Source organism: Magallana gigas, chromosome 1 (genome assembly GCF_963853765.1).
Source record: "Magallana gigas chromosome 1, xbMagGiga1.1, whole genome shotgun sequence".
Lineage (NCBI taxonomy): Eukaryota > Metazoa > Mollusca > Bivalvia > Ostreida > Ostreidae > Magallana > Magallana gigas.
Window position 1 is genome coordinate 17921732 of NC_088853.1, and position 15861 is coordinate 17937592.

General features: G+C 31.0%; 1 protein-coding gene across 1 annotated transcript; it reads left to right on the forward strand.

The window, feature by feature from the left end:
* The first annotated feature begins 7146 nt into the window (after positions 1–7146).
* Positions 7147–8270, forward strand: LOC136275681 (ryncolin-4-like). Its single transcript, XM_066085365.1, has 2 exons — positions 7147–7357; positions 8032–8270. Exons 1-2 carry the CDS (start codon positions 7147–7149, stop codon positions 8268–8270), a joined length of 450 nt encoding a protein of 149 aa, XP_065941437.1.
* Positions 8271–15861: the final 7591 nt, after the last annotated feature.

Genomic DNA, 15861 nt, shown 5'->3' on the forward strand with positions numbered 1-15861 from the left:
TGCAATCGGTTAAGATGCGGTCTTTTTAGCGACACCGAGCGGTAATGATAGATTCTCCAACAAAAAGTTTGTAGAAAAACACCAAGCTCTATTGCGCCGTTCATGCGCTGTTATGTGTGACATTAACTGTGGATATTTTGGGCTCAAATCCTTTTTGAAAAAGTGTCGGATTTATCGGTCATGTGACCTAATTAGTATGAACTTAACATATGATGGCTGGAAATATTACCATATTGACAGTAAGTATTTTATAAAAAAATTGATAAGATTATTAACAATTTTGGATCTGTACGCTGAACGTTTTCGCTTGCGATTTCAATTTAAAGATCGATGTGTATTTTGGATGCAAAGTTTTAGAAAGTTTAAGTTAAAGAGCTTTAAAAATAAACGATGTGAGTAGGATGCCAATGGTATTAGGTCTAAAGTAACCTTTGAATTATGAGCAAACAAAATACCTTTTTTATTCCATGCTGAATACGTGGTATTTTGCGAAACAAATTTAATCTGTCATAAAGACTGACAAACATCAACTACACAGCATATGCCATTGCATATGACGGAGTTAACTTGAGAGAACCTTCTACTCTAGAAAAGCATGTAAATGTATATTATGTTAAAATTGAACAGCATAGATATTATTTTAATCTTTTTTCAACTTTTGTTTTTATCTATAATTTCAGTATTTAGTATAATGATAGTAACTTTATGTTTTTTAATGAAATTATAACTAAAATAATATTAAATAGTATCAAATCGACTATCATGTTTTGTTAAATAAAAACGATTCTTAACAAATGTTCTTCTAGTATTTTTAGAATTGTATAATTTTATGACATTTTAATATTTTTATACATCGTGACCGTATTGCGTTTTGAACTTTACGGAGTTATGTCAATCACTATGACGTATTTATACATCTAGTTTTAAAACGAGATATATTGCAAATAAATTATAGAATGCTTACACCAGAGTTACTGCTAACACACAGTACAACAATGAACACAAATTATGGTTCAACATATAGACATTGTTAACATTGTTTTAAATTAATGTGTAAAGTGTTAATTTCCGCACTTGCGGGGGATATCCTAATTGTATAGTTGCATTTATTTCTATTTTCCAGAAATTTATGGCATTTGATATTTATACAAAATGTACTGTTTATTTCTATCATTTTGAAACTTTCAGCACCCCCAGACTATCAGGGTGTCATGGAGTCCTGAGAGAGCACATCGGGATCATACGTCATTGACCCTTTTGTTGATCGACAGCAACTGGTAACTGTCTACTATGATATGGAAACAGAAAATGAAGGCTGGACGGTACAAATTGTAATCTCTTTCTCTCTCTTTCAATCTATCTATCTTTCTTTCTACTTTTATCCACCCTCCGTCCACAATACCTTTTTTACCCTTTCTTTATTTCTTTCTTTCTTTCTTCCTCTCTTACCTTCTTTGAATTTGCCATTGTATTAGGTTTTCAGTTTATAATGTTTGGCTCCTTCACCTTAATTTTTCTTTTATTATTTTTTTTTAATTTGTAATCACTGCCGATTCCTTGAACAGAAAACCGATAAAAGTAAAGATTATATTGCAGATCTCAGGGGATTATTATTAAAACATTTAAACTTTATTGAATAAATGATAACCAATCACAAAAACAAATACTGACTAAATTTATGAGTTAAAATGATAAATAAATTTTCTGTATTTGTAATTGTAACATTGTTTTCATTAATGAACACCCAAGCCGATCGCCGCAAATATTTCAGCCCTAGATCAAATCACACAGAAAATGCTAAATAGGATTTTACAATTCTTGTTCGAAAAATATTCGTATACGGTGCACTGAACAACTTGCAACTTTGAAATAAATTAATTTGCTTTTGAAAAGGTACGAAACGATTTTCACGATAGGATAAAAGGGAAAACTGTTAAAATTGAACGATAAACCTGATAGGATTAAAGCACGATAGGATATGGTAAACGCACGCTAAAATAGTATACACGCACGAAAGGATAGGATTAACGCATGATAGAACAATATATACGCACGATACGATAGGTTGATACACGACACGATAGGATTGTAAAAAAAAACACTTTGCAGGTACTGTACTGCGTTAGTCTGAAAGCAGTTGAAAAGAGATTATTCAAAAAAATGTTATACTGCGTGATCAATCAATTAAACGACAATGGGAAGACACTCCACGGCCACTATGCGATACTGGAGTGGGTTTCAGATACACCAGATTTTAAATACAAAAAGATAGCGCCACACCTTTCAGATAATTGTAAATAGATAGCGTCACACCTAATGCTTAATCAAGATGTGAGAATTAAAAATAAAGTGGTTTTTTTTTTCAAGTAGACTTTGCGCTGTCAAATCTAAATAGATAATAAAAATATAGATGACGTAGATAAGCAAATTTGTCACACTCAGAATAAGACAGAAGATTAATATTTTTATTTCATTATGACTATGTCAGAAATGAAAATACTTTTTTATCATTTCACACATATTAATCATCTAACATCATGACAGCCGCATTTCTTGTGTGTGATTTTTTAATTGAACAATTAAAGCATATTACGCCAGAAATACAATGACTTTTTCATTGGAAACGAATCTTCGAACTTCCAGCTCAATTTGGCTGGGCTAAACACCGGAAATTTAGGCATGTATTTTAATATGCGTATTCATTTCCATATTTTGAATGAAAATCAAATTATTTATTATTTACCAGCTACAAACTACCAGCTCAACATGGCAAGATCAACCACCGGAAATCTCGGTACGTAGTCATAATTGCCCATTCAAACTACTTAAATCGTATGCAAATTACAATTGTACCTGTATTAAGAGACCACTTGTGGGACAATGACAAACTACACGTTTAGGCCTCTTATTCCAGGCTTCAAATTAATGAAGAAAAAACATTGAGTATATTCATTTTGGCTCTACTGTAAATTCCTATTTAAACGCGAGGAATTAATATCCGCGTAAAATCGCGAGAAGCCCGTCTCGCGAATTCTAAAATCTCGCTTTTAATTTTCGGACAAATGTAAACTACATGAAACTATGATAAAATTTCGGCATTCGCAATTTTATGTTCTCGCTTTTTGATGGAAATTCGTTGAATCGCGGAATTAAGTACTCGCGTAAAATAAGGAATGTACAGTATTGCACAAATTTATAAATAACATGTAATGGCAACGTACACAGAGATGGTCAATGCACAGTTTTGATTGTTGAACACATCGTTTTATTAATTCTAAATGGCCGATTCAATTTATCTATCAATGGATTAAGAGCAAAACATGTTTTGCTTAATTTGCCCACTGGCAAACTATAATTTTGAATTCTTTAAATGTGGTAAACAAACACAGGTACCGTTTCTATATAAATATCATATGAACCGAACTACAACAGTCATTTTTTTGCCTGTTAAAAAAAGTATTAAAAAAAAATTGTGTATTATAGGATCCCTCTCTCACAAAGAAATTTTCGAGAAAAAAATGTGCATATATTTTATATTCGACAAATTCTGGTACATGTTAAGCTGTTAAGCAAAAGACTAGCTGACCATTTAATAACTCTGTAATAAATTGAGTATATATATATATATATATATATATATATATATATATATATATATATATATATATATATATATATATATATATATATATATATATATATATATATATATATATATATATATATACGAGGGTTGTCCCAAAATAATGTAGACAGGACACATAATTTATCATTTGTTCACTGCAATTTCATTAGACTTCTATGTTTTCTTCAATGACCCTTTGGCAAACAATACTGAAAAATTCAAATCTGTACTTTATTTATTTCTCGAGAAAATAAATAATTATTAACAACCAGTTTTGTCAGGTGGCGCAATGTGCGACGTCGAAAATTTCCAGTTTTACGTTGTTGCTAAACCCTCCACATCGTTTTACGATAACATTTACGTTTTATTTCCGAAAATGTCTTAGAAAAAATATCATCTTTGAATATGTACCCTGAGTGCACATTCAACATATATTTCTAGTTTTTTTTTTTAATATTTTCTAAGTACAAACGATATGTCGGCTCCAGACTTGTCCTGTATTACTTGTTGTCTAACGTCCGTCTTACCGAAATGTGTCGTTCTACATTTTGACGTCCATTGATATCGTTCGGTGTTTCTTTTTTTCACTTTTTGTCATCATACTTGTTCAAATATTTTCAATGTTGTTTAACTACTTATTCACAAAACGCATTTCTAATCGATTTTGTTAATTTCATTTACTTCCAAAGCCGCTTAGGATTTATTTCACGGTTTTTACAAAATTGTATGTTACTGCTGCGCCGCCTTAAACGCTGACATCGTCGTTTTATTACGAGTTAACTTGTCACAAAACGTGCTATATAATATTTAAAAGTTTTTTTTATCGCCAAAACATTTTCTGAGTAACTAATAGAATTATTATCAAATATCAATGTATGTTTTATTTGAATTTTTTCATTCAAAAAGTACTTTTCCTCGCAAATTTTCATTTCATTATTTTGATTTTAACTTTTTGTTTTTGACATTGCGCCGCATGTCGAATTTCGGATCTAACATACTTTCATTTCACTATTTTAATCTCAAACAATATTTAATTTTAAAACATTATTTGAATGCAAATATCTTGAGCCCTTTGTTGCACAAATTTCATCTTCCTTTGTCTTCGAATAACTGAATAACGCCACTTGTCTACGCTATTTTGGGACAACCCTCGTATATATATATATATATATATATATATATATATATATATATATATATATATATATATATATATATATATATATATATATATATATATATAAACACACACACACACACAAAACAAAACAGGTGTTATAATCAATTATTTCATTAAATCTTATCAGAATTCAAATTACACACTATCCGTATAAATTCAAGTCCCAAGAGTATGTACTGTTATGTTCTTAACTTCGGCGCGACCACAAAGTAATCCTTAACAGTGTTGCGTTGAGAACATTTCAATTACTAGAAGATCATTTATTTGATATCCGTTTTTGTTTTAATAAAATGTTATGGTTTACATTTGTAGCATTTCTAAAATATATTGATCCTTTTACTAATATCTTATACAAATTTAAAAACGAAAACATTTTTTGAAAAATTAGAAATTGTGTCATTTAATTATGTACTGTATGTAGAACATATATGTAATACCTTCAATAGTCTCTGACAAAGAAAGATAACTCTTGCTGATCGAAGCAGTTTTTGTTACAAACCTGAACAACAAAGTGCAATTCTGAACTAAAAAGCAGCGCTTCATTATGTTTTGTAAAAAAAACTGGAAATGTAGATAACTATATATTATTTTCAGATACAATTAATATTTTAACTTTATGCTGCGATGATGAAATTTTGCTTTTTCTAATCAATATGTTTAGTTTTCTTCATATCATGCTTAGACACATTTATCATTTTTTGAAAAATCTAGCAGCGCTTCATCACTTTAACTTTTTTCATTTGAATCTAATGATATTGACTTTGATGAAAATGAATATGAATTTTTTTGAAAAATATATGGTAAAATTAATAGCAGAGGGATGTTACACCTTAAACATAAAATTTCGCAAATATCAATATTAGAAAATAAATTTCATGGTTACCAATTGAAAACGATCGTTAAAATCCTTCTTTGTTTCTTAACCTAGAAGCAAAGCGCCAATGACCATGTTGTTTTAAATCTTCCGACATTTATGAAAGAATATCTATCTATCTATCTATCTATCTATCTATCTATCTATCTATCTATCTATCTATCTATCTATCTATCTATCTATCTATCTATCTATCTATCTATCTATCTATCTATCTATCTATCTATCTAACTATCTATCTATCTATCTATCTATCTATCTATCTATCTATCTATCCATCTATCATCTATGTCGACTTTTTTTTATCATTTTCAAACCTATAATCTATTGCTGATACTTTGAAAAGAAAATCGATATAATTATTGCCTTTACTGCTCATTGCAGATAAAGAAGAGTCATTGTTAAAAAAAATTCAATTCAATTAATAAATGATTTCCATTCAGAGCAAACATTATATTGATTCAGTTGTGTATTATGATATCTTTATTTCCTACAGACCATTCAGCGCCGCTTAAGTGGTACCATGGAATTTGACAAAACTTGGACGGAATTCAAGAACGGCTTTAGCGTTCCCGCAAACGCTTACTGGATTGGTTAGTAATATTACCCAATAGAATTTTGTTAATCAATTTTTGTCAATGGATAAAAATTAAACGTCAATCAGTATATGGCTCAGTTTGATACTAGTATATGTCAAAGAGTACATACAATTATTACACGTCAGTAAATGTGGTTATTTATGCGGGAGGTTTGGGGGGGGGGTGCTAGTTTCTCGGTAAGCCTAAACTCACGCGTTTTAAAAACTGAAAACATTGGTGTGTTAAAAATGCATTCGCTTTTTTGATACCCAGGCGTATTGTTAGACCATAGAAAACCACCAGCGTAAATAACATATTTTTTCTGCATGTTTGTGGTCGTATTCAAACCGCTCACTTACTTTGGTCCAACACAATGGACGTTTGCGTTCATTATTCATAATTCACCATCCTAATTAGATATTCAACGCACGCAATTGATTTTTTATTCACGAACTTCTTTGCACGCGAAAGTATAAAAATTTGATACTGCGTAATATAACCGTGGGTACAATTAAAGGGTTGACTAGTTACTGCACCTCTCTTCGATCTGTAAGTAATACTTGACATGGGTTTCAGATAACTGTGAAAAGATGACGCAAAAGCTTTCAGATGATTTTCAATAGATGATGAATTATCTAATGATTTATTTAAAAGATGCAACAATCGAAAGCCTTTTGTAGTTTAATTAATGAAGTAAACTTTTTGTTATCTGTTGAAAATGTATATAAAGTAAATAAACAACTTTGTCACATACCTTTTCTATTTCTACTTTTAAAAGGTATGAATTAATGATTAATGATCAATGATTTTTTTTCATAAAAAGAATTAACGTTATATAAACATCGTTTAGAATAAGTCAGTAGATTAATTATTTTGTTTCGTAATGACTATGTCGGAAATGAAAATAGGTTTTTTCTTCATATTACAAATAGGAAACGACGTTATTCATCATCTAACAAATCGACAGCCGCATGCCATGTGTGTGATTTCCGAATTGAACATTGGAAGCATTTTTCACCAGAAATACGATCACGTTTCCATTGGTAACAAATCTACAAACTACCAACTCCACCTGGCGGTACCAAACACCGGAAATCTAGGTACGTAATTAAAATTACCTTTTCAAACTACTTACTTCGGTTTGGTTTTTTTTTTCTTTTCTTAAATGTATAGTGTACATATCTTTCGTAAATTTGCAATTTTAATTCAAATTAGAGGCAAACTACTTACTTTGATTCAAAAGCAAATCAAAAATGTATTTTATTATTTTTTTTTTTTTTTTGCTTTTACTACCGACCCTAAAGAGTTTCGACAACGCTTGCTGTTGCGTGCATTAATTTTCTGTTTACAAGCAATATTGATCTAAATCAATCAATATATTGTGAATATTCTGTTTTGTCGTAATGCCTACATTGAGATACAGCGTAATTCACGTTATCGTAAATATTTCTTGATAAATCGGTTCATAATCGTTTTATTGGTGTTAGATATCATTCACTTTTAATATAAAGCTAAACTGCCAATAAATGATTTATAAGATTCACTTTAAAATTTGATAGATTTGTTCTTACAAATGTCCAATTATATCTTTGTACAAAGTCCTGTTTTTTAAAGGAAATCCATAAATCAATATTGTCTAAAATGGTTAAGACCATCCAGTATTCTTATATCCGGACGGAATACTAGGTAAACATACCCAATTCATTGTATTTTTCTTTTAGTTGCCATTCTCTCATAAAAGTTTACATATAACAGTATTTATTTCTGAATTCAGGAGACAGTATGATCAACACTGGCAACTCCAACACCAATCTGAACGGTGCATCGTTCAGTACCGTGGACCGAGACAACGATCAGTGGAAAGATGTTCACTGCGTCGCTTTGTTTAATGGAGGATGGTGGTTCAATGACTGTCTTAACGCCTTCCTTAATGGACCCTGGCCCCCGGAAAATTGGATGGTATCCGACCTTAAGAAATGCCAGCAACATAGCGGAAGTCAGAATTATGATTAAACCAACATAGATAAATGCTGAAATGAAATACTGTAAACTAACTCCTACGATTCATTTCTAACATAAGTGGAAACTGAAGTTTTTGCTCATGTTCACAAAAATTCCAATGAGATTCTTACATGTTAAATTCAGTAACTTCACGAGAGTACACACTTTCTCGTGAATATTCCAAAACTGTAAAAATCATTAAGTTAAGTAAACTATTCAAGACATCAACAAAATTTAACGTTTTAAGCCAAACTATACATGTACTTTTATTTTTTATTATTTAGCAGTCATTGTCAGAAAGATACACAAATAATTTCTCCAAAAATTGACAGCAAATTTGTTCTCCTAGATTTTCCTTCGTCACATCAAACACACATTGTAGTTGGGACGTCATGTTTTTCATTTCTACTACACCACATTGATTATATAATTATTAGTGTAATCACTATGTAACAGTTAATTCTTTATATTTTCAGTTTTCCGTCCTGTGTATGAGAATTTTTGTGTTTTTCATATGTTTCTCCTCTTAGAATTATTAAGTCAATGGAGATCATCGCTAGGGAAAGGATGCTCGTAAGTAGAGTTGAAATAAATGAAACGAAAATTATCCAAGATATCTTCATTGACAAATAATCCCTTTTTACTCATAAAAGTTTACAAGAACAAAAACAAATTTCGATTTATAATGGGAAATGTTTTCATCTTCTTTCTCTTCAGAAGTTCTCGGGACACCTCGCGCAATTTTTCAACTTTATTTTCCAGGTTTATAATGGCTGATGAAATGCAATATCACCGTAGACTTCCTATTTTGAGATGTGTATTGGAACCTGAAGCGGTAGAAGGGGCGTTTCAAAACAGATAATCTGGATTTTATTTATATAAGTGTATTTATTCATATTTGCTATTTGAGCACAAAGGTATTTATTATAATCGAAATATCAAGCGAAAAGTGGAAGGAAGAAGCAAAAACTCGGGACAGAGTATAGTCACTATTATAAAGCACTAGGCTAATCACTTAATAGTCGTGTAAACAACATCTTATACAGATTTTACCGCGCTTGTATTTTGTATTGTTGTATTTTCAATTTTAAATACTTTTATTAGAATCCTTCGAGAAAAGAATGTTTGATAATGGAGCTATAAAATGTAAAGTACAAACTATTATTTACGGAAGAAAAATAACATCAAGATTAGCTTAATTTTGACGGTTTTTCCTTTATCTTCGTACCGAGTTCAACCTAAGTAACAAGGATCAATTTTATGCTTATTCATCGGTTTTGTTTTGTTTTTGTTGTTTTTTTTGTAAATCAAATTAACAAATCTTGAAATGAGAGATACCATGGAGTTTGAGTTATCTGTTTTATATTTAGATAAATAACTGAAAAAGATATTAATGGAAACTTTACAACAAATCTTTATGAAAAACGCGACGACTTCAATGATTCTATAATCAGCTCTTCTTACTTCTATAGCCATATATCTTCAACACCTGCATTTGGAGTTTTGTCTCACGGTTGATTCGATACGCAAGGACATGATCTACGTTTGATCAATTTCTAAAACGAGGCAAGCTGCCTCAAAAGCAAATTAATTAACCAAGACCATAAACAGTCTCGATTAAACTCATCAGTTCTTAGGTTATGTGGTCGATACATCGGTCATCTCAGCACATACAATCGTTCGCTTAGTCAAATGCTAACTGACGTTTTTCATACTTTTTGTTAGAGTATTATTATTCACCTATTCGTCCGTTATTTACCGATTACGACAAAGATCGCACGGTTGGTGTGTCAGGTCAGCAGATGCTGCTCACTTCTCCGTGGCACCGGATCTTCTGTATTTTTATAGAGGTCCGTGTTTGCTCTGCCCCTGTTTTTGTTTTTGTTTTTTGTTTTTGTTATCTTTTTTCTTAGGACTTTTTATTTTGAACACTGTTTATTTAAAAAAGTGTGAGCGTTGTCTTTAATATTTTCCCCTTAATCCCCCCTTCCCATTCTCATTGTTTAATGCCAAGATGTATTAATTGTATGTTAATGATTTAGTTCTGCTGTAAATAAAATATTGAGATGACTACATGTATTGTGGTTTTTTAGGATAAATTTGCCGTGCAAGATACAACTGAATACATTTTAGTAAGTCTTGTAAACCTACTTGTATTCCTATGAAATTGCAATATACGTGTATTATGCTACAAAAACGACCTTACCTTTGAAGTGTTTTCAAGGCAACATGTATCGTACTGAATATCATTGAGGCAGGGACGTACATGTAGTGACGTTTTTAAAAGTACGAAGCCTAAGGGAATGTGACAGACTAATCTCCGAAATCTTGAAAAGTAGAGCGGAGGGTGGAGTGCAAAAGTACCTAAATTTAAAAAAAAATAATCTATTGTCAATTTAGTTCATTTCCGTAATCTAAGTTTACCTTTTTACATGGTTCCAAAAATAGGGAGGAAGCACCTCCTCAACAATCAGTTTCAATATAGAGCAAGGAAATTTAGAGACAATGTAGATACAACAACCAAACTAACGCACCAAAGGGTGTTCATTTGTTTTCTCCAACATAACCTTTTTTTCGGTCAGTACTATATTTATAACTTTATTCATACCCTTGTGTCATTTGCAACAAAGCTGCAATTAGAAAGGAATAGCAACAGGTGTTAACTTATTTCTAAAGTTTAAAAGCTATTGGTTTTCACTGTTTTAACTATCCAAACTACATGTAATTGTAAATTATAACACATTTCTTACTATATATTGTGTTTCAGTGGATTCTATCAATTATTTGCTGTCCTGCATCCGGCCACGAACGACCTTACATATACAAAAACAAAGTCTAGGAAATGCAAAATCCTTCACAAGAAGAAAGGGAAAGAAGATTGCGCAACTGCCTATTTGGTTTAGTCGTAAAATACAATTTCAAAATTAACATTTTTCATAAAATATATTTGATATGTTATAATACAAGTTTACAAAATGGTAATTTCTAACAATACCCAGACCAATTGACCTCCCTTCTGAGCTGCATGGTACATAATCTTCGTATTGATAGATTCTAAGGCGATGCAAGCTATTGACAAACGAGTTGATAAAACAGGACTATCAACAGTCTCGTTTGAAGTCATCTTTTCGTAAGCTCCATGGTCGACACAACGACCTTATCAGCAAATACAATCTTCCATATGGTTGCATGCTGACTGACATTTTTACTTATTGTAAGACCATAATCATTCATCTAATTGTCTATGGAATTGTCCGTTTTCCCCCGATTAAGACAAAGGGCACACGGCGGGTGTGACCGGTCAGCAGAGGATGCTAACTCTTCCGAGACACCTGATCCTATCTAAATTGGAACATCTACTAGTCAGTTTTTTGTACATGTAATACTCGATCAAAGATGGGTAGAAATTTAAAATTTGATAGAGGAAATTTGGACTAAACTATGAACTTGAAGCGATTCATTAAAATATCGAAAATGAAAGCTGTCTGTATTTGTTTATTTTCCAGCCACCAAAATGTGTAATGATTTCTGATAATTTTTAAAATCCTTGGTATGAGACAATTTTGACAATTGTTGAATAAACATTTAGAGGTTACTAGCATAAAAAGTAGGTCGTTGACCTAGTTATTTGAAAGTAAAAAAAAACCAGCATCACTATACTAGGGCTCCATTGCATAATAAAAAGTGTTTGCTACTATTAGTGGAATTGTTTTGCACCCGAGTAACTCTAATACTAAGGACCATTCTGATTTTAAATAAAGACTGATCGAAGTGTCAAGGAGTACATGTAGCTGATACGTTATATTCTGGGCTACATTTGGGAACAATTAAGAACTCCGAGGCCTTTTGTGGAAATGACGCTTTGGATATTCGTTGTTGTATTTGTGTATCAAATAAATCTTTCCACAAGACTTAGTACAGCTAGGTGATTTATAATCATATACAATTATAATATTTCTAAAACACCCTCATTCTCTACATTCACTCATCAAATTTATCTGTAGTTAAATAATATTTAAATTACATAGATTTGATTAAAATGACTCACTGAGTATAACAGCAAAATGAACTAATATGATAGTCGGGTTGAAAAGCTTTTACATGTAGATATTAAATCCAAATTCGTGCTAAAAATTATATTACACAAGCGGAAATGCGCACTGACTCACTCAAACCCGAAAAACACACCTATTTATTCACTGATCAACCCGCCAAACGTAACCACCTGACCTCTCGTACTACTATCATACTATGAATGATTGTATGAATGAATGAAGAGGCATGAATGTAAACAAAAGAACAATGGGAAATGAAAACATGAAGTGTTGAAATAAATGAACGCAAATATTACTAATTAACTAAAATAATTAATCCTGTGACAGAAGTCATAATCATGTATTTTCAATTTTTTAATAAAAAAGTTTTTTTTTAATAAACAAACCCCATCTCTCTCTCTCTCTCTCTCTCTCTCTCTCTCTCTCTCTCTCTCTCTCTCTCTCTCTTTATCATATATCATTAAAATATATACTGTAAAACTTAAACGAATAATAAGGAAACAATGAGCAATGTTTCGAATCCTTTACGTTTTCGTTAACACTTAATGTATGTAATTTTACTCAGTTCATACAATCATGTTTGTTCTTAATTTTCAATTAATTTCATCTATCTTTATATTTGGCATAGTAAGGATTTTGATCATTTTTTATTGTCTATTTTTTATTTATTTTTTTACAATGCTTCAGGAATGCATTCCAAATGATCAAATGAAATTTGAGATTCAGTCATGGTTATAAGCGAGATATATTGTTTACATTTCTTAATCATGGTTCATGCTTAGTTTTTTTCCATAGGTTCGTTATGCCAGTAACGAATTGATTTCAAGCTAATTTTTCTATCTTCCTATTAGTTTTAAGCCTATAGTAAGTAAACAGTTCCTAACGTTTGAAACATTCATTTTAGGTCTAAAACTGGAATTTACACTAAAAGATTTAAAATGTCAACAAGGGATTTGTTTACATTGCAAAGAATTGTAGACTATGGAACTCGCATATAATTCAAAGAAAGACACTCAAACTTTGAATGCCTATTAAAAATGCCTTGTTAACATTGAATTCGGAAATTATATATTTTTACCAAAAATCATTATCTTTTAGGATTTACGTAGCGTTAATTGCTTTGGCGTTTAAATGGTCCCGATAAGTATAAAATCTTTAATTCTGAAAGATAAACAATATTTTAAAAATGTTAGTAATTGCCTTTCAGCAACCATCCGTTGTTTATCGATTCTTATCTATCGTTTTATATGTCATTAACGTTTCCTTAAAAAACAAAATTAAATGTGAGTTTCATTTTAGAGGATTGTTTACTTTTATTTCCCTTTGATGAGGCTGATGGTCAACAAACTAACCATAAGATATATCTAAAATTCTAATTTATGATTGGTTTACCCATAAACCATCGAAAGTTCTTAAGACTATAAAAAACAGCTTAAATATAAAAGAAAATAGTTTGGTATTGCATGCTTCAAGCAAGCAGCGTTCCGACTTTTCGTGCTCTTGTTGATTGCATTTTAAACTAAAACAGCAACTGGTTTCAACATATTTTTAATTTAAAATAGACAAGACTAAACGGCAAAGACTTTATACATAAATTATTGTTACTGTAACCAAAACACTTTTTTTGAAACGCTCAACCTACGCTGTAGAAATGTTTGTCCACTTTGTCGTTTTTGCCATTCTTTGGATGCCAGTAACTCTAAAATCGGTTAGGAAGCGATCTTTTTTAAAGACACCGAGCTGTGACGATAGAATCTCAAACATAGAGTTTGTAGCAGAACATCAGGCTCCATCGCGCAGTTCATGCGCTGCTATGTGTAACATTAACTGTGGATGTTTTGGGTTCAACTCACTATTGAATAAGTGTCGGATCCATCGGTCATGTGACCTCGTGAACATGACCTCAACTGAAGATGGCTGGAAATATTACCAAATTAACAGTAAGTACTTTTTCAATTAAAGGTCAAACTTTTAACAATCTTTAGCTTGGAGATTGTAAGCTGCTTTTGTTTTAAATAAATGCGTCCGAAAACCGTACTTTTGGCGCCCTAAAATTAGATTGATAAAATGCAATTTTAGTCAAACATGTATGTCCTGACACAGATTGAAATTTTTAAACAGTATACTAGATCAGAGAGAAGGAAATCCATTTGATGATAGATTTAGAACTGTAACATAAAACCTTTCTCACTGTACTCTAAAATTGGTTTATTTCGTAAGGTTGATTTACACGCAGTTTCACTTTAAAGATATAACAGCTATTTCTAATTACTAGAACTTATTTTCTTTAGTAGTCCCACACTGCAATGATTTTAATCAAGAATTTCTTGAGAAGTATATCGTTGCAATATTCAGACAAAACATACTAAAATTAAAGATACACGGGGGTGGGGGGGCAGTTTTCATTCCTCTGATCATGAGTGATGGGCAATTTAATTTGAACTTTCAGCACTTCTTTATCTAAGTTATACAGTATCTGAATCATATGCTGTACATTACTGTTATACTTAAGGCGACAGTTACCGTTTACCGTTTACCTTACAAAATAACCTAATTTAGGAGTACATTGAGAAAGGTGTTTTGTTACAGTACTAAGTCTATCATCATCTTCCAGCACCTGGATATGTTTTCAGCATTTTTGACTAAGCAAACTTATTTCTTGTTTTAAAGTATGCACAATGGTCATGAATTTTATCAGATTAACCCAGTTTGCCTAAATAGATATTAGTTTTTCTTTGACATAAGTAAACATAGGGGGTTAAGAATATCAAATTTTATATGTTTGGCTTGAAAGAAAAAAATTCTAACAAAATTTAGCTATACAAAAGTAAACAATTTCTATATATTGCATGATTTTATGCTTCATGTCTTTAACTCTCTCAAGATTTGATTATGTACATGTCACAAAGAAACTATATAATATGTTACAAACCTATCAAATTAAAAAAAACTGAACAATGAATAAAGTATAATAAAAAGAAAAGTACATTGAAAATTCATAAAATGTCTTGTTCCTGTCATTTTTATGTTCTCCAAAAAACCTTCCGTATGAAAATATAGGAATTCCAAATAGTCTTTTTTGTTCGATAGTTTCTTAATTCAAAAGAATTTCCAATATAAATGTTGTGTAGTAATGAAATAATAATCTTTTTGAGATGATAAAATAAATAAAATCATATTCATTTAAATATAATGATCATCTGCGCAAAGAAATCAGCAAGTCAGTAGTGATATACCTTGAGAAAATGGAATAGAGAAAAATAAAATGTAAATATTCATTTTGTTTAAACCGATGAAGTTAAAATACGTTTTGTTTTTTTAATTTTATGATTTGTTTTTCATTAATTTCTTTTTTATTATTAATGTAAAGATATTGAATTCATTTCTATTTTAATGATTTAAAACTTTAAGCGCCACCAGATTGTAAGGGTGTCAAGGAGTCCGGAGAGAGCACTTCAGGATTGTACGTCATTGATCCTTTTGGAGGCCGACAGCGGTTGGTAACTGTCTACTGTGATATGAATACAGACAATGGGGGCTGGACGGTA

Coding starts and splice junctions, on each gene's coding strand:
- LOC136275681 (XM_066085365.1), top strand. CDS start 7,147: ATGTCGGAAATGAAAATAGGTTTTTTCTTCATATTACAAATAGGAAAC. Junction 7,358..8,031: donor ACCAAACACCGGAAATCTAG/GTACGTAATTAA, acceptor TTCTGAATTCAG/GAGACAGTATGATCAACACT.